At 44.1% G+C, this 17622-nt stretch overlaps 1 protein-coding gene across 2 annotated transcripts; it reads left to right on the top strand.

The window, feature by feature from the left end:
- Positions 1-821: 821 nt before the first annotated feature.
- On the top strand, positions 822-16976 carry WFDC1 (WAP four-disulfide core domain 1). 2 transcript variants are annotated; one of them, XM_009277292.2, is made up of 7 exons: positions 825-1404; positions 8149-8344; positions 9118-9201; positions 10908-11048; positions 12269-12310; positions 13222-13296; positions 14234-16976. In XM_009277292.2, exons 1-6 carry the CDS (start codon positions 1258-1260, stop codon positions 13278-13280), a joined length of 669 nt encoding a protein of 222 aa, XP_009275567.1. In that variant the 5' UTR covers positions 825-1257; the 3' UTR covers positions 13281-13296; positions 14234-16976. The 2 variants fall into 2 exon arrangements, with proteins under 2 accessions (XP_019327083.1, XP_009275567.1); XM_019471538.1 differs by lacking the exon at positions 9118-9201 and having other exon boundaries at positions 822-1404.
- The last annotated feature ends 646 nt before the right edge of the window (positions 16977-17622 follow it).

Here is a 17622-nt window from a genome sequence, read left to right as displayed (position 1 = left end):
TCAGTGCACCCAGCAAGCCTCCACTCTGCTCTGCCTAGGCTACAGAGCGGGTCTGCAGTCAGGGTAAACTGAAGGCAAGCAGGGCTTAGTGCTCGTATCTTGACTAGCTTTGTGGTTCCCTTTCTTCCTTCATTCCAGGTGGAGGCTGGACAAGCTGCTGGAGGAGAAATTCATGGAGGATTATAAAATAAACCACCCCCACATTTGGCTCAGGAAGCCCTGAACAACATTACTGAAGGCTGTGAAAGTATAAGCATGCATACATATACATATGTATATATGTATCTATACTCATGTATATGTAACAGTTGCCCTGTTCTCATACTTTTTATTTGGCACCTGCCTCTGTCCCCGTCCCAGGCAGGATGCTGGGATGCTTTCAGCCTGATTTCGTAAGTCCATTCTTGTCCTTCAGGCACTTGGGTGCCTGAATGTCCATGTAGGTGTCTAATACCCCACGTCCAGTCTCTCTGTCTCTCTCATTGTCAGGCACAACCTGACTCACATCCCCTTCCTCACTTTCCATTTGGTCATGTCATTTCTAAACCACCTTCCTTCCCTATTCCCCACCCATGCATATGGATTTATTTTTCCCCAATGGCCACGTCTTCCCCTTCTTTGAAATCATTTGCAGAAAGCTAACGTCAGCTTGGTTTAATTAAAGCCCCTGCATGTTTATCATGTCTTTAAATCATTTCCTTCAAGCAATCTTCATATGAAGTTATCGCTTTGTCAAAACGTGATCCAAACCCACGGCTCAGGGCACAGTGGGAAGCACACAAAGGGAGATCCGAGGAGCTTGGAAAGTTTGGGTGAGCTGTTTGCTAGAAGCTGCCGAGCCCACCCCTCCAAGACCTTTATTTCCCCCTGCGGCAGCTGTCATCTGATCCCACGCTTTGGCTTTGAATGGGGCTCTCTGAGGATGCCAGATGTTGGGAACAAAGGTCTAAAAATAATCTTTCCAAATAATCTTCCCATCTATCATTCAAGGAGAGCATGTGCTTTGTGTGAACATGTGAGCCGAGAACCTGATCTAACTTTGAGTAAAGAAGTTCAACAGCAGCTCCTTGCTTCTGCTTGTGGGCTCCTTTTTTTTTTTCCCCCTTTCCCTTCCCAGAAGCTGCGCAGCGAAAAGCAGCTCTCACCAGCGATCAGCCCTCGCTCTCCCTCCCTCCCCGTCTCCCTCCCTCCTTGCCAAGACTCTGAATCGTCTGGATCCTGAAAGCCAGGCTCCTTATTTCATCTCTCCTTGGGAAAATGGATTCCAGGGTGCTGTCAGAGATGCATTTCTGTAAGAAGATTTTCACTGCAGCCTTGTGTGTCTTAGTTTTGCTGCCAGATTCGGGCTGTGCAAGGAACCTCTGGAAGCGTGCTCTACATCTGAAAATGACGGAGAAATATGATGTGAGTAAACTGTGGTGGGGTGATTTTGGGGGAGCTGGGTATGCTCACTGTGAAAGGGGAGTTGTCTTTACGTGTGTGTATCATTTTAGAATAAGAAGCATTTGAATCCCCAGGCTGCCTCTTTATAAAAGGGTTGCATTAAGTTTCCCAGGCTGTACTAAACTTTTGCCACCTAGCTGCTGCAGTGGGAAACTTGTAAAGCACGCTTGGAACAGTGAGAAGACATGGGTACGGCAGCCGTCACTGCTTTTCCTGGAAACTTCATAGGGCAGCAAGCGAAGCGTGAACGGGGAGAAGGGGAATGCAAAACCTATGTGTCTGGGGATAGATTTAGTGAAGATAATGTTATTCATTGGTTAGAGCAGGGAGGAGGGTTCCCTGCCCAGTGCCTCCACTGCTTTTTGGGGTAACTTTGGGTAAATGTCTCCAACTCCTAGTGATAATGTGTACTAGAGGGATGGTGGCATTGCCCAGGGTTTTGTGAATCACTGGAGCACAGAGACCTCCAGCTCCACAGTGTCAGAGTAACGTGCCGATCGCACGTTAAGCCACCTTCTCATCCTTAAGCCATCACAAGTAAGAACAAACCAGGGAAGGGCAGAAGACTTGCTGTGCAAGAAAACAGCATGGAGCTGCAGAGGCTCCAGTGTCCCCTGCGTGCCCAGGGAGCGCTGGAGCACTTGCTGTGCCTGCCCAGTGTGTTAGAGGGGAAAAAGAGCCAGGCGGTTATTCACCAGTGGGGTACTGAGTGCAACCACTGTTTCCAGATCTGCGGTGGTACTTAGAGCAGTACTGGAATTGAAACTGAAGCAGCAACAAGTTATTGTGAGTGGAGAAAAGGATGGTGCTGGGTCTTGTTCTGGTGTGTCTGGGCCAAAAGGCTGTTAGAGATGGGCATGGAGGAAATTTAAAAAAAAAGGAAAATAGTTTGATAGCTTGACTTTCAGGACCTGCTGTTTAGAAAGAAAAAAAATTTGAATTTGAAGTTTTTACTTGCTCCATTAAAGTCCCCTTAGAAGCCAGCACTGACCCAAGGCTTCTGCCCCTTGAATCGCCTAGGTGGAAGCCCCAGCCAGTCTGTTTTCTCATGCTCGGGTTTGATTGCATCTTCCAGCCATTGCATGTGCATAAACAGCTCCTTGGTGTCACGGGGGGATTCCTCCACCTGTTTTCTGCAGCCACATATAAAAGCTTTTAATTTAAAATGGATGCTTCTTTGCCCATGTCCTCTAGAGTGATGTTTGGGGACAGCTAAATTTGGTTTGTGTGATTGCTGACTCAGAAATATGGTGCTCTTGTCTCCTTGAAATTTTCCAGAAAACATTGTGCTAATATTTGAATATTATTTGAAAGGCACTCCAGTATTTTACAATAAGAAATTTTCTTCATTGTAGCCTCCCTCGGGACAGGGTATCATCTGGTTTGCACTTTAATTGGAAAATGGTGACCTGAAGAGCTGTGTTTCCTGCAAAATCACTCACTGGAAAGTGTATTTATTAGTATGTTCTTCTGTCATATTTCAATGCAAAGCTCAAATTCAGTAGGAGCTATGAAGTAAATGACCCAGAGAGATAGGAGTCAGGAGTAGAACAAGAATTTACATGTTGATCTTCAGATAACGTGCTCTGTAGAGGCACAGAGCCCACTCCCCTGAGGATATATCCTCTTCTTTCAATCTGCAGTTCTTCAAAGGACTGTTTTTTCTGGCAGCCGTGAATCCAGGTGCTCCTGATCTGGCAAGCTCAGCTAGAATTGCTCATATTGACAGAAACATCTTATCTAGGGAAAACAGAAAATGCTTTTCTTTTTCCTTCCTCTCAAAGCCTTGGAAGGAGGAAGGCGTCCACTCTCCATCCTCATCCACCAAGAGTCTGTTTTGGCAGCCCCTCTTGTTTCTCAGAGAGATGCTTTCTTTTCTATCAAATGCTGCATGCTCCCTACAGTTTGAAAATCAGAGGCTGTGGGTGGAACAGCTGATTTGTGAGTCACTTGGATAGAGGGGTAACAGTTGGAGGTGCTCACGGCAACATGCAGCCGTACAGGAGATGGGCCATAGACATCCCTGTGGGACCCCCAGAAGGACACAGGCAAGGTCTGTAGAGGGAAGAGGCGGTGAGGGGTAGGGAGATGACTGAGAGTGATGTTTTCTGAGTCCAAAAAATCTGAGTCCACAGTAGGAGCAATGCATCCACCGAACTGCTGGCTGCAGAATGACGAGCAGGTGTTATGATGAGGAGCTGGCTTGAGGTCCGGCCAGGAGTCTTTCATTAAGGACTCTGGGGAAGGGTGCTGGTTGGCAAGGAGGGGTCAAGTGGGAATGGAGGAAGGAGAAAGAGGAGAGGGAATGCAGTGAGAAGAAAAAAATGGCAGTCAGTGGGATGGAGGAGCTGGGCTTCCAGCTTTTAGCAAATCCATGTATTTTACAGCCAGCGGGACGCTCGTCAAGTTTGCTGATGTGCAGCTGGTATTCTGCAGCCCCCACACAGGCTGTGGACTGTTCCCAAAGGGCAGAGGGAGGGAGCTACCTGGGGGTGCTCTTCAATTCCTTATCAAGACACCCACATGTCTGTTGGAAAAACCTGGGGCAGTCTTGATTTTATTCCAGTGTCAACTGTATCAAGCATTTTAGAAAAAAATCCAGCCTTCTTTTAAAGATTTCCAGAAATGAAGAATTCCTCGCAGCTGCTGTAATGTTCTTCCAACAATTTATTTACCCTCCAGCTAGCTGTCGTAAATCAACACTGAGATACCCTCTTCGTCTACCAGATTAGCACATCTCCCATGGGAGTTCTGTCCCGCGTTTGCCTCAGAGTAACGTATGAGCAGAGCAGCCTTCAGCCTCCCCTTTGGAACCTGCATGCGCACATACAAGCCTTGCACTGTAGTCTCTGCTTTCCAGTCGTCTAATCGCTATTGTGCATCTTCTTTGAGCCCACCCTAATTTTGCAATAATCTTCCAGTACTGCAGACACCAGAACCAAAACTACTAACCCAGAGTCAGTAGCAGGAGAATATTATTCCTATTGTTTTGGTCTTGTCCTTCAGATTATTTAACCCTCCTTCAGTCTGATATTTGCAACTTTGATCACTGATGATCTGGGTTTTTCCAGGTCTTTGACAGAAATATTGGAGGGCTCTAAATTCCTCCAGACTGTGTATTGTTTCAGAGGAAAGGTGGTTTATGCCCAGTGTTTGGAAATACCTGCCAGGGGCAGAACTGGTGACCGGAGGCTGGGCATAAACCTCACGCGTGATCTCGGGGGTGGCCATGCAGAATACGAATTAGCAGAGAATTGTGCTTTGACACAAGCCCAGGGTCTAGTTTCAGGCACAAAAAATAGAACAGATCTGGGATTTTTTGGAGGCAGGCGGCATCCCACAGTTACTGTAGAAAATATGGGTTGAAAGTGAGTGATTGCATTCAGGTTTTTCCTAGTCGTCTTTACTGACCTCCAGGGTTCCTCGGCTGAACTCTGAACTTTTCCCCTTACTTTGTTTCTGTATATCTCTAAGGCAGATACTGTCATTAAAATGATTTAATAAGTCTCCATGGGAAACAGCAATTTGCCTCCTGCATTGAAAAATATTCTTAAAAGAATTTTTGACTGTTGTCACAATCTGTAAAAATAATAAATCCGAGCTATGCTCAGAGCCGAACTGTGAATCCTGGGAGAGCTTTTAAAAAGGCCTTGTAACTCATACCTGGAGACATCCTTAACCAGGCTATTTTGGGAATGAGGGAATCCTGTTTCCCACTGGGAAGGTTTATGCATATATAAACCAGTGGCAATGGTTTTATTAGATCAAATGCACAAAAAATATTTTTTTGGCCATGAGGTTTTGAAAGAAAGGGGTTCAGAGCAATAGGTGAACAGAGAAAATGGGCAGGGAGGTCATGAAGTACAAAGTTATTTGGCTAAAAATGTTGTATTGTTCCCAAATGGAAATCTCATTCATTGAGCCAACTGTTCATTGCAATTTTGGCTTCTTGGTTTCTGAATCATCTGTGAAGCAACTGCAGTAATTGTTTGGGGTTTTGGTTTTTTTCTCATGTATCCATTATTTGCCAGTATTATTTTTCAGTCTGCAGCTGACATTTCAAATAATAGAATAGTAAACTGTGAGCTTCCCAGATGAATGCTCCCTCCAACAAGGAGACCTGTTAAATGTTTGGAACTGCATAGATTTACTATTAAATGCTCTCTTATATCCCAAAATTATACTTGGTCCAAGCATTTTCTCTATTTAAAATCCAACAGCAGCAAAAAAAGTTGAACTTGCAATATCTTCAATTTAAAAGCACATTATTTCAAAGCTGGATATTTATGGCCTCAAGTTGCACCAAGGGAGGTTTAGATCAGACGTGAGGAAAAATGTCTTTACTGAAAGAGTGGTTAAACGTTGGAACAGGCTGCCCAGGGAAGTGGTGGAGTCCCCATCCTTGGAGGTATTTAAAAGACGAGTAGATGAGGTGCTTAGGGACATGGTTTAGTGGGCATGGTGGTGTTGGGTCAACGGTTGGACTCGATGATCTTAGAGGTCTTTTCCAACCTCAATGATTCTATGATTCTATGATTCTATGGAGTGTTTTCAGCTTCTGAGGAATGGGATGATGCGATAGCTTACACCTTGTTTTACACTTTAACATTGAAAACATCATCAAAATTAGGAAATATTTTTTGTCAAGCCTATTTTGTGGTTCAAAGAGCCTATCAATTCATGGGTTAACAACCTCACGGAAGGGTTTTTGAGCAGTTTCTTGTTCACTGAATGGAAACAACTGAAGAAAAAGCAGAAGAAAATTGTTTATTGATATTGAGAACAGGGCAGGCTGATACTGGGAACAGGGAAGGATATTGTCGTTTGTGGAAATACTAGGAATTCTCTGTCTCTCACACACAGACACAAACACACACATTATTTAACCAGTTATAGATATAACCAGGATGTGGATTTTCTTTAACATACACCCTGTAACAGAAATTAAAACTTTTAATCATCCTACCTTTTCTCTAAACTTCTACATTGGCTGACACTCAATCTCTGTGCAACCAGGCAGCGGAGAAACTTTGCTGCTCTCCATTTCCCCCTAGCTATGGCTCAAAGAACGGAGATCAGCTTTGGTGTAAAAACCACCACCTTGTCGATACGATTCTACGCTATGTACAATATGGAAGTAAAATTTCTCACATCAGTACCACAAACAATGTGCATCGGTATTTCTTTTGGTGTCCCTTGGGATTGCCTTCATTCTCTACATTACAAATTATCCCAAGGGAGTGAAGATGATACTGTTTTCACCGTTACTGATAACTGATTGCTGCTCAATCACAGGTAGCAGCAGAGGCCGTGCGGGCCAGCGGTCAGTCCCCAGGGCAATGGACCTCCTGGGGCCTCTCCTTGGCCATTTTTTTGGACAGTACATGTGGGGACATGCTGTTTCGCAAAGGCACACATGCTCCACAGAAGCCATCGGGAGGTTTCAACAATGAGGATGTAGCAGCATGTAGGTAAAGAGGGATATTAGTCTCACCACAAATTTCTCCATAGCCTGATGGTGAAATTTCCTGGAGACCCCCTTGGGCACAGTTGCACCATGTTGTTTCTTGGAAGAACTCCCCAGTTGTTCATCACTGATTTCGTAACACAACAGTGATCGGGCCAAGTATACGTAGGACTCTTAAACTCAACAGCCTGCTAGCGAGTGCATGGCAGCACTCACTTCGTACCTCTGGCTAGATGCTGATCTCTTTTAAAAGTGCAAATCCAGAATCCATCTTTTGATTTGATTAGAGCTTATTAATGTTTGTTAATAAATCTGAGAACTGATTGCCCTTTCTGAGTACTTTATGCTGCTGTGGGGAGCTGAGCTCAAGCCCAGAGAGGAGTAGTTTAGCCATAGGTGAGAAAGGAGTGGGCTTGGGTGATTCACCTCTCTGTTGGAGGGACTTGGCTTGTTTCTAAAATGCCACCAGCATGAATAATATCTGAATGCTGCCTCTTATAAATGCTTTTGCTAAAATCCTGTGCCTGTTAATCCACTTTAAATCTCCCTTGTCCTTTCTGTGTGCAATGAGCAGCTGGCCTGCTTTCTGCTATAGTCAAGCACAGCCTCATTTTCTTTGGGATTAAACTGACATCACCCGCACAGATCTCAGATCATCTCATGTTTTAGAAATGGTCGTTAATTCAACAACCCAGGACCCCACAGTGGATAAGCTTGAAAAACTCCCCTGTAAGTTCTGGTCCAGAAGAAGGTGATGAAGGTAGAAGGAGCCTATTGAGGAGACAGGTGCTACCTGGGACATTAGTTCCAGGTCCCATTTGGGGACGTAACCTCAAAACAATACAGTGTCATCATTTCCACTGCTTTACTATCAAAGTGTTTCGGCATGCTTGTCATGAGGATGCCTGGAGTCTTTCTCTCTGTTTCCCAGACAAGTATAAAAGACTTTAAAGGATTTTTTTTTTTTACCTCCTCATTGTCATTACAACAACCTTAATTATAAAATGAGTTCCACACAATAATTTGGTGGTTTGGTGTTTCCAAAGCAGTGTGCTAAGGTGGTCATATAGCGCTCTCTTCAGTGTGCTGAAGACAGGGCTGGGGGAGCTGAACAGTTAATTCTCCTCTGTAATGAATACTTGAAAACCACTTTGAAAATCCCTCTTCTGTTTCGACTGATGGGATGTTTGGTATTCACCTTATGCCAAACCTTTGTTTCCTTTTCTTTTCTTTGCAAGGATTATGAGTACCCTCTTCATTCTCACAGTTCGCACTACCAGAAGAACGACCGCTGCCCCCCACCGCCCCAGACTTTGCCTGACCGAGCCTGCGAGGTGCCCAGCTGCCGGTCGGATTCAGAGTGTGAAAGGCACAAGCGCTGCTGCTATAACGGGTGCATCTATGCCTGCCTGGAATCTGTGCAGCCACCGCCAGGTAGAGTGGACCCAGCAATCAAATTATGGTAGAGAGAAGCATGCAGAAATCATGGTAGTCACCCCCATGTGCTTTGGGTCTCAGGTGGGAGGCACGGTTTGAGCGTGAGTTGAGGATAAAGCTTCGGTTCCACACTTCTGATTTCTGGGATGATTGCTGAATTAATAAATTATCCAAGGTCAGCTGGTGTGGCAAAATTTCCACCAGCACAAATGGTAGAAATCATTTGAGGCCAGTTCTTTTCCTGGGATTATATATTCAGGAAAAGAAGTAATCCCAATCTGAATTAGTGCTCACAGAAGCCAGGCAGCCATCTCATCTGATCCATGCCATGGGAATGGAGGATGGGAAACAACAGCTGCTTTGGCCCTTGCGACACCAGGTTCCTGGGGCCCTGGATAACATCCATGGCTCTCTTGCCACTGGGACAACAATAGCATGAATACAAGTATCTTGCTGAAAACTCAAATCCATCCTTCAGGAGACCGGCAGCCTCGTCACTGGCTGGTAGAGGAAGTCTGTGACTTTTCCATAACTGTGCCCCCTATGGCTACTCCACCTTGACTCTGTCATTTCTTGTTTCTGTCTTTTACAGTTTTAGACTGGTTGGTTGGGGGGGGGGGGGGGGGGGGGGGGGGGGGGGGGGGGGGGGCCTTCAGGAGACCGGCAGCCTCGTCACTGGCTGTTAGAGGAAGTCTGTGACTTTTCCATAACTGTGCCCCCTATGGCTACTCCACCTTGACTCTGTCATTTCTTGTTTCTGTCTTTTACAGTTTTAGACTGGTTGGTTCAGCCCAAACCCCGCTGGCTGGGAGGCAATGGGTGGCTTTTGGATGGCCCAGAGGAAGTCTTACAGGGTACAGTACATTTCACTGTCTTCTCTGTCAGATCGGTAATTATACCAAAGGCACTAAATAATATATTCATCATACACAGGGCCTGCCGGGGTTGTTGAGATGCTGGGGCTACAGGTATTTGTCTGGAGTGTCCGTAGGAATAACGCTGTGTTGTGCAGGGGGCTAGTTTCTGGTGCAGTAAATCAGTTGCTTTTTATGGATATGGCTTATCCAGCAGAGCGCTAGGAATACTGCAGGGAACTGGCTTTGTATCCATTCTTGAAATAAGTAGAAATATGTAATTTTTTAGAAAAAGGCTTTGTCAGCATACACAGATTTTCTGCCAGCTGCCTGATAGACTGTGGGCAGACTTGGATTAGGAGGTCTCTTAATCCGGAGTGGCCTCACTGCACAGATGCCTTAGGCTGGGGCTTTCAAGTCTGAAGGCTGCTTTGAACAAGAGCCCTGGCAAACTGCTGCAGAGTTGTGTCAAGCTGACGTGGAGCTGGGAGCATCTAAGCTTGGGGACTGCTAATGAGATTGGGCTTCTCAGGTTAATTCCATAGAGAAAGGTCCTTTAATTTATTTTTTCCAATACCTCAAAGTGAAACAAAGAGGGAGTGGGGAGGTGGGAAGAGAAGTTTTCTTCTACAAGACATCCCCAGGTGTATGTATGCCTGAAGTTCTTAATTTCTTCATGGAAAGGCTATTCCAGCTTTTGATCAGCTTTAGTCAGACACAGGTAGTGCCAATAAATTACCCTTTTTGGTCTTACGCAGATGCTATCAGACTCACCGAATTCTCATCTATTATGGAAACTCCTAGTTCTTCAAGAGAAAATTCTGCCTCCAGCTCATTGGAGTTGCACTGCTAGAAATAAGATAAAATAGGTTCCTCCTCATCCATTCCTGTCATGCTAATATTATTTGTTCTTATCTTAACACCTTCATCTCAGCTTGAGGGAGTAATTAGTGAAGTAAGAACCATCAGTCATGGCATGACAATTACAGCAGAGGTCCTTGATATTAAAATCCTGGCAAATGAAAGGGTGGAGTGTCCCTGCATAGTCTGTACATTTAATGGACACAACCACTGCCTGTAAGTCCTGCTTTACTTTCTTATTCTGCTCTGCACTTGTTGAAAATCCAGGGTCAAGGCGGTTAAAGTCTCCATTGGTAACAAGGGGTGGTACTGCCTTACTCCATAGTGAGTCACATCTGAGGTTTAAATTCATCGCTAAGGTAGTGGGTGTGGAGCAAAGAACAAAGCAGCAAGCTGCCAGCTTCCTGGTCATGTTTCCCGATTCCTCACCCACCCAGCCCGAAACACTGGCTGGAACAGACTTATGGCTGCTTGGAGGAAGAAGGCGCACGGAGGAACAACCCATCAGTGCGAGCATGGTGGTCAGTGGTGGTCTGTCTTCACTGTTCTCCAGCCCTCGCACAGAGCCTGCACAACAGGCTCTGGGGAGGGCGTCGTTACAGGTAATCGGGCTGACCTGCACTCCCCATATAGGGCTAGACACATAAGTTTTTGTGTAAGGTGTGAACTGGATCACCTGCTCTGGCAGGCTTCTTTGGAGGTGTTAGCTCCTTGGTACCCTTGCATGGGAAGTAGTCTGAGATCCTGTCTGGGAGGAGATACAGAAGAAGGTGGCCGTGTTGTCATATTTTGGTTACCTGTGGGTGTTAAAGCCGTGATTTATGACCTGCAGGCTTCTTTTGCAGCTGAGGCCTGCAGTACCACTGAGGATGGAGATGAGCCTCTGCATTGCCCCACAGGCTATGAATGCCATATCATCAACCCGGGTAACATGGCTGAAGGGATCCCTAACAGGGGCCAGTGCATCAAGCTCCGTGGAAATCCAGGTCAGTTGACCGCAAATCTCCCTTCCTTTCTTGTTCTGTCATGCAAACACCAGTAAGGGACGATGCGCTCTCACTGGCTTTGGTGGAGATCTGCTGGTACGTCTGCTCTCATGGGCTTCCTAGGTTTTCTGGGCAGCCCAAGGCCCCAAGGCAGTGTGTGACAGCTGGGCTGGGAGACAGTCCCCCCTCTGCAGCAATCTCAGGTCTCTAATGCCCTTGATGTTGGCTGAGCTATGTGAAATACCCAAAGCAGGGGACACAGTTCTTGTTTGCTCTGTATGCCAGTGTCCTCTGGGATTGTGTAAGCAGAGCAGGTAGTAACCTGCATGTGCCATTATTACGCAGCACAAAAAAATAGAAATGTTTATATATTACTACACACTTAGCTAAGAAATATGAGTTTCAAATCCCAGTTTTGACTTATGACTTTGCTTTCTGCATCCAAAACATTGTTTCCTTTATTCTGCCGACACATTTGCTCAATAAAGGAACTTACAGAGGCCAAGCTATTTTCCAGGAAAGCTCGTAACATGTCTAGGTATGTGTAACTTCATTGAATAGTAGGATATGTATGTCTGCACTGGGCTACAAATCATCTCAGTGTAGAGACATGAGACATCAGTTTTGCCATTTCATCACTGTAAAAGCCAGGGGAAGCATCAAACCAGATCCCTGAACTGCTTCCATAAAAGACTAAGATTTTTTCCAGGGCTTTTTGATCATCTCTTTTATTCTTTTATAACTTTTTCTTTAATAACATCCGTAGTAACTAAGGTAATGTATAGCTGTTTGGTTCTTAGACACGAGGTATTTCTAAGAGCTTAAATAATTATATAAATGGTAAACAGAAAAACCTAGCTGAAACTTGAATTATATAAAACACTAATAGGTGGTCTGAAACTTTACCCAAATTTTCTTTTGAGAAAGTCTGTGATTCCTTGACTCACAGCTACTGAAAAGAACATAACATGCTAGTGGCCAGCAGTTAACCACTCTCAGGGAAAGTGAGTTTTGTCCACGTAGTTCAATAATCTAAACAGTTTTATAAGAGGTTTATAGCAGCCTACACTACTTCAGCTACACAGATCTTTTATTTTCCTGTTTGTGAGGTCATTATTTCCATATGTATAACTTCTCTGTGCTGTACACAGAAGGTTGGAGTTTAACACAAAGAATGAAGGCTGACGAGATATGTTCTCATTACGTACCTTCTTTTTCAGATGGACGCAACCTGAGGCATAAATATTACAAGGAATATTTTGGTAAGCCACTGGCATTAAGTGTTTGCTATTATTAAGCTTTATAGTTATTGCATTGCTTACAAGGAATTTGCTGCTTATGAAATGAAGGTTTGTAGATAGCAAAAAGAGATTCTTTAGCCTCAACTCTCTACGCCTTGGTCAAAAGATCTTATTTTAAGTTCTGCAATGCCCTGACTGTGGACTCTTGAGAATCAGTATCTCCAGTTGTGACACAATGTGCTAAATGATGCAGCCTTCTGCCAGGGTTTCCCACCCAAGGGGTGAGAAACACCCAATCCAATAACCTTTTGTTATTTTTAGGTATATTTTTGGAGCTTTGCTCATGGCCCAGGGCTCCTTGCAGATGGACATAGAACTCTGTCAAAAGCAGGGTCTTTTGCCAAGAGCTTGTATTGTGGTATGTGATAAGAGATGATTGGAGCCCAGTGAATGAGTCCCTTGTTGTTATCTGCAACCACAGGAGGTGTCAGGTCCCTTGCACAAGTTGACAGATATTCTTGTTGTTATCTGCAACCACAGGAGGTGTAAGGTCCCTTGCACAAATTGATAGATATGTGTCTCAAAGAAAGCAGGAGGATCTTCCAGAAGATCTCTTTTCTCATGGCTTCAAAGCTCCTGGTTTCTGCTAACTCTTAGATCTAGAGGGGGACAGTCAGATCAGATTGGAAGTGATATTCAGATATAACTAGACAACATCTTTGATATGATAAGATTTACGAACAGCCAAATTTGGCCAGTATAGCTGATAAAACTATGAAAGGATTTCCTTTCCTCTGTCCAGCGAGCTATCGCAGCTCCCTCAGAGAACTGCTAAATAATGAGACCGGTAAAACTGTACTGTGTAGAGAATCTTGAGAAAACATTTGCCAAAGACTAACTTAAAATCTAACTTGCTGATATTTGTTTTACAGGGAGCAATTCCAACAATGTGGTCGGCTATGTGAAAAACCAGCAGAAGCATTTAGGCTAATCAAAGGTGTGCCTGGGTAAGTGTCCTGTGAATAAAGGGAAAGCTGGGTGAAAATAGTCGGTGCTTAGTATGCAATTATTTAAAGAAATGGTTGTTGGAGGGTGAAATTACCTCTCATCAAAACGTCAGTGTAAGGACAGCACCTTAAAACTATGTACAGGTGCATACCGCAGGCTCCATGAAACACCTATGCCGACAAATAGATGGTGCTGTAAAAGCATCCTGAGAACCTGTGGCACTGGAGATTGAGCTCTGCAAACGGTCCATGGAGAATTCAATCTTTCCCAACGCTTACTTTCCCCCTCCCACTTTTTATTCTAATTTCACAAGATGCACCTGATTTCTTTGAAGAACCTTTGCCTCGTGGGCGTTTAGAGGATGGAGTGATTTTCAGGATGAATAATAAATGCTGCAAAACTTTGTGTGCCTTAAGACACTAAACTTTATGTTTAGGGGCTTCTTCTAATGCAGGTATAACTGCTCCTGCAAGACAAATTAAAAAGCTCTTTATTCTGGACTGATTGCAGTAAGGGTCAGTCTTGGAAATACTTAGGCATATGGGTGATTTTGTGGGGTAACTTTATGTGTGTGAACAGTTGCACTGAACAGTGTGACCCACTCATGTGAGTAAACGTGCTTGTATCTGGCCAGAGCGAAGCCAACTGAAAAAGCTCCAATCATTTTATCAGGCTTTGAATTAGGCAAGAATGACAATATTTATTATACCAAAGGTTCTGTCCCAGGATGGTTTTCTCAACACTTTCAGCTTCACTTTAAAACTAACTTGAGTTTAACCGGCAGTTATGCAAACAAAGCAGTTCAGTGTGTCTTTTATGTACCTACGTCAGGCTGACTGTTAAGATTACACAGCTACGTAAGGACAAGTTCTGTGCAAACTTCCCAGGAAGGATAAATATTTTAATTCCTTTTTTTTTTGTTTGACTTTCACCCAGCTGGACCACTCTGTTAAGCAGCTGTCAAGGAATGCTTTACCCATCAGTTTTCTGTTTTGGAAGAATTCTGGTCCCAAACCTCCACGAGCACGTCTCCAGCATTACCCTGATCCCTGCCCACCAGTGATAAAAAGTCTTCGCTGTTCAAGGAACAGGATGAGTCTAGATTTTAAGCCTATCAGCAGGGGGAGAAATGCGATCCCCTGAAAGAACCACGCCGTTTATCAGCTGCCCTTCTACCAATGAATTGTAAATACCTCTGAGCGGATCCCTATAAGCCACAGCGCCATTATCAGGCTGCTGGAACAGAGCCTGCCCTTTATGTGCATGTTATGTGACCGATCCGGATTTCATGACCATGAACATAACTCAGTATTATACAAATGAAGCGACGTCAGAATTGTACCTAAATATCATATCTAAGTTACATTAAAATAGGCAAGAGTGTAAGAGGCTCTCTGGATCAAATCCAGTGCCTGCCTATCTCAAACAACTACTTTAAATAAGCCTTTTCATAAGTTTAAAGTTTGAAGAAACCTGCAGGTTTCTTCTTTTCCTATTTATACCTAGGGTTCACCAGGTTTGACACCCCATCTACAAGCCTAAACCTGAAATCTTAAGAATTTGAGGAACTCTGAGCTAGGAGCAAAACAGGTTCTATAAATTTTTTTTTAAAGTTACTTTCCTTTAGCTTCTCAGTCTGGTGAGCTGCAGATCGAGAGCAAATGATGGAATAGATTTCTTTCTACAATATCTAAGCAGACACACGTGCGTGCCAGTCTTTTTAAGTTGTTGTTTTTAGCCAGCACATTTAATACTCACAAAATGTAAATCTGCATTTTTGTACCTGCAAAACCTCAGCAAGAGGGCTGGAGTCTGGATTATTTGTTGCACATATTAGAAAAGAAAAATCAGGATAAATTTGTGTGATTAAAAGGATTATCTGGCAGATGGGCAACTGCTTTTTAGAAGTCCTGTACCTTTATGTTGACTGTCATAAATCCTTACGGTCAAGTTATTTGTATTTGGACCTTACAGCTTCTTTTGGCTGTTTAGCGTTATAAAATGGAAAACACATTTTCTATGAATGTTTTTCTTTTCTGTGGCAGTCCTAAAGGGACAGTTGCATTTCATTTTAACAAATCTGCCAGAATTGCTAGGCAAAAGAAGCCATGTTTGCTCCCTTGTTTAGTACGTGTCCCCATCTGCATGCATAAAATTAGCATTTTAATATGCAGAGTAGTAGCGGTGTATATAAATACCCAATTCACAAATACAAGTGCCTGCTTCCACCCACAAACTATGGGATTTTTTTCCACTCACCAAATGTTTTAAGCCAAAGCTAAGACGCCTATAAAACACTTGATCCTTTGCATACGACGTTTGCAGCTGGAGAGATGAAAGATGCCAAACTGCTCTTCTGTTTCCTATCATAAACAGGCACACTGCTCGGTGCTTTACAGAGCAAAGGAACAGATGAAGGGCTCCACATTTTCCTAAATATCTTCATTTGTTGAACTCCGTTCACTTCTTTGTGCCTTTGTTCCAAGTTCTAGGTATTAAATGCAACACCATATTCGGACAGATCTATTTCTAGAATTTTATCATACGCAACTTCATACAATGATGTCTTCTTAACTCCTGCTGGATGGACAGGAGTCCGTCCGTGTTTTCTAGTTCCAATCTCAGTTTAGGCCAGAAACTTGCCGCTTTGCCGCTGACACAACTTGACAACTTAAAGCAACACAGCTCATAATGAAAGTCTTGCTCCTGGGTGCTGCTCAGTGAAATGGGTTGATTTTTTTCAGCATTACTTTTTGCAGAAAAATCAAACTCTGATTAAATGAGCAAAGCCCTTCAATGGTTACTGCTAAGCCCCAAAGAGTGAATGCCAAATTGTTCTATTTTTAAATAAAAAATTCAGTGCCTAAAACCAGCAGAGGATCCAGTTGAAAAAAATGTCTTGAGCATTAACAAATTTGCAAGATTAAAACTTCAGATCTCAAGCTAATCTTGCAAAGGATCCAAAAATATGCTTAATTTGAGTGGACACATTCACTTCAGTGGCTGCTTTTTTGTAGCTACAAAAGCACATACCTGACCACCTTGCTGGATGGGATGGTAAAGATATTTTCTACTTGCAAAAGGAATTTTTAAAAAAGAATATTGACAAATTAATAATTTGTTGATGAATTTGTTTACTGGGTGTTATCAAAGACATCACCCTTCCTCATGGTGCTATAATGCTTGGGGTTTTTTTCAAGTTAATTCTTTTCAAGTTATCGATTGTCAAACTCAGAAACAAAAGCCACAGAAGAGACTTGTCTAAATGCTGTGTTTTCAACACTGACATCCATCACATGTTGAACCGAAAACACAGACCAAATGAGTTGTCCTCAGCTTGTCTTCTCTCCAAAGACAAATGGCTTAACAACAATCTTGTGAAGCACAGTAGGAAATCACTAATGTAGGTTGTTTTTAATGTTCCCATGTACACTTTAAAGCATGTTTGGTGCTATAATAAACTTTACATGTATCACTGTGTGCTAGCAATGCTCACGGCCTTGCAGATCCTCGAGCGCTGCCGGCGCTGCCAGTGGAGCTGCTCTGCCTTGCAGCAGCCGAGGATCTGCAGCAGCCCCAGGCAGACCCTTCCTGGTTTGTGCCCCTGGTGCTTAGACATGTACGGGTTCTGCTACTTCGGTGCTCAATAAAAAGTGACCAGTATATTTTTCAACTCTGCCTAGTTTCCGTTGTGTGTTCTTGACATGCGCTTGGCTTCGAATTATGAAAAAAAGGACAAATCTTTTCAATTTTAGTTGGTGGAAGAGCCAGAAAACATGGGCACAGGGAGGCAAAAGTCATTTTGTCCACTGGAAGGGAGGTGATAGACCCCCAAAACACATCTACCACCAGTGTCCCCTTTCAGAGGGGCCACCTTTGTGGGTCAGACGCTCACTCAGTTCTTGGCGCCTTCACTTCTATTGCCCAAAGAGGAGCTGATGGACAGTACTGTAAAGAGGATAGTGATGGTGACCCAAGTAGAAGGTGACCCTTTTATTTGACCAGGCATTTTCCTTCTTGATTCAGAGCTGTTGTTTGTTGCCGGATGGGTTTCAGCTGCCAGCTCAGGCGGTTTGCGCTGCACAAACAGCTGCTCAGACAGCTTTGCAGGAGGCCAAGGCTTGCTCGAAGGGTGGAAAAGTAAACCAAGTCAGAGACCAGCGTTGGGCTGGTGCCCACTGCAGGATACCGGAGCTGAAAGAGGAGCCTGGCGCTGAGAGGTTGGGCTGCTGAGCCCTGCGTTTCCAGGAGCAGGCAAGACTTCACCATCCCACGAGCTCCACCCACACCAGTCTTGCTCTACCTGCTCCTCAGGAGCAGGCAGG

Source organism: Aptenodytes forsteri, unplaced genomic scaffold (genome assembly GCF_000699145.1).
Source record: "Aptenodytes forsteri isolate BGI_AS27 unplaced genomic scaffold, ASM69914v1 Scaffold50, whole genome shotgun sequence".
Taxonomy (NCBI): Eukaryota; Metazoa; Chordata; class Aves; order Sphenisciformes; family Spheniscidae; genus Aptenodytes; species Aptenodytes forsteri.
Note: the sequence above shows the minus strand (reverse complement) of the source record. Positions and strands in the feature narration are given on the sequence as shown.